Consider the following 1,441-nt stretch of genomic DNA (forward strand, 5'->3'; position numbering starts at 1 on the left):
TCACGAGCTTTGACGTGCTAACCGCGCGGTATCCGCAACGCAACTGTACGCGACCTTGGTGCAGTTAATGCACGTAGGCGCTTCTTCTCGCAGCCACTTGTCGCACTCAGTCCTCATATGAGGACCTGCGCAGTGGCTGCATCGATCCTTTTCCTCCTTACAAACCCGTCTCGTATGCCCATAATCCAGGCAGCGGGAGCACTGGACCAACGGACTTTGGTCCATCACTCTCACTCTGCCCAAACCAATATGGGCGTGTCCTTCATTCATGCATCTCTTCCATACTTGCGGACTCACCCTGGCCACTACGTGGTTCTGGAGGTGTTTCCTTGCTTTCTTCATATATGCCATTTCCACCTTTCTCTCCTCCCCCTTCAAGCCCTCAAAGATGTGTGCATTCTGATTTTGGAACGCCGTGGTAAAATCTACTGTGTCGCACTTCATCACATCTTTGAAGATTAGAAGGGGACTCTTATTCCTCACCTCTTCCACTACTAATCCCTCATTCTTACTCAGTCTTTCCTTCACCTTATTCCTTTCCTCCTCATTCGCACAACCGACGACAACCTTTCTATTTTTTACCTTTCTTGCCCTTTCTACCTTCACCCAACAATCCTTTGCGTCAACTGTCTTCCTGATCTTTTCTAGTACTTCATCACCTGTCTCTTTCTCGTCTTTGCATGATACCATGACTGAATGCAGGGCTCTTGTCTCGGGGAGTTTCTCAGAGACTCCCTTCGAGACAACGCCCGCATAACTCGCCGTTTTGGCGACAGTCATGTTACCCTCCAATAGCGAGCTCAATCTTTCCATTTTGCTTTCATTTTCCCGCATGCTTTCTTTCATCTCTTCCATTCTTGTTATCATCTCTTTCCTACTGTCTCTCATTCCTTCCTCTATAAGTATTTTATTATGTTCTAAGTTTCTCACCACTGCTTCGTCAACTACGTTTGAGCCTACCTTGGGTGGCGAGGGGGGATGTATAGTAATAATAATAATAATAAGCCCGCAGGGCACCTTGTGGCGAGGTGACGGGGAGTAGCGCCCCCGCGGTCCTTAGTTCTTCCGGGGGAGGTCCCTGTCCTCACCTCCGGACTGTCTCGGTGGCAGTTCGGAGTGAACAATGACGAGTTTCAGGATCCCCCACCTCTGGCTTGCCTTAATTGGCCGTCCAGAGTGGAGATGCAAGAGCTATATGCTCGGGGGTGGAAGTGTCTAATGGCGTAATAGCGGGGAAACCCAATCCGGGCCTGCGGGCTCGCGATGGTGAAACCGGTGCCGCACCTCTCTACACCCCTAGCCAGTCAGCGGGTGTTGCTCCCTTGTTGCCATTTTAGGTAACTTTTTTGGGAGCCCATCGAGAGAACTGGCAAGTCACCGTCTGCCACTATTTTTCAATTTTCGAAGTTGAAAAGGCAGACGCCCATAGTTTCCCATAGAC

General features: G+C 50.0%; 1 protein-coding gene across 1 annotated transcript in view; it reads right to left on the reverse strand.

Moving 5' to 3' along the window:
- The window catches only part of LOC119838973, a 3,291-nt gene continuing 1,850 nt past the window's right edge, over nucleotides 1-1,441 (reverse strand). Inside the window, exon 2 of the mRNA XM_038365132.1 lies at nucleotides 1-982. Coding sequence (XP_038221060.1) covers nucleotides 1-982 — 982 coding nt within the window. The remainder of the gene's footprint in view (nucleotides 983-1,441) is intronic.

This window comes from Zerene cesonia, unplaced genomic scaffold (assembly GCF_012273895.1).
Source record: "Zerene cesonia ecotype Mississippi unplaced genomic scaffold, Zerene_cesonia_1.1 Zces_u006, whole genome shotgun sequence".
Classification (NCBI taxonomy): Eukaryota; Metazoa; Arthropoda; class Insecta; order Lepidoptera; family Pieridae; genus Zerene; species Zerene cesonia.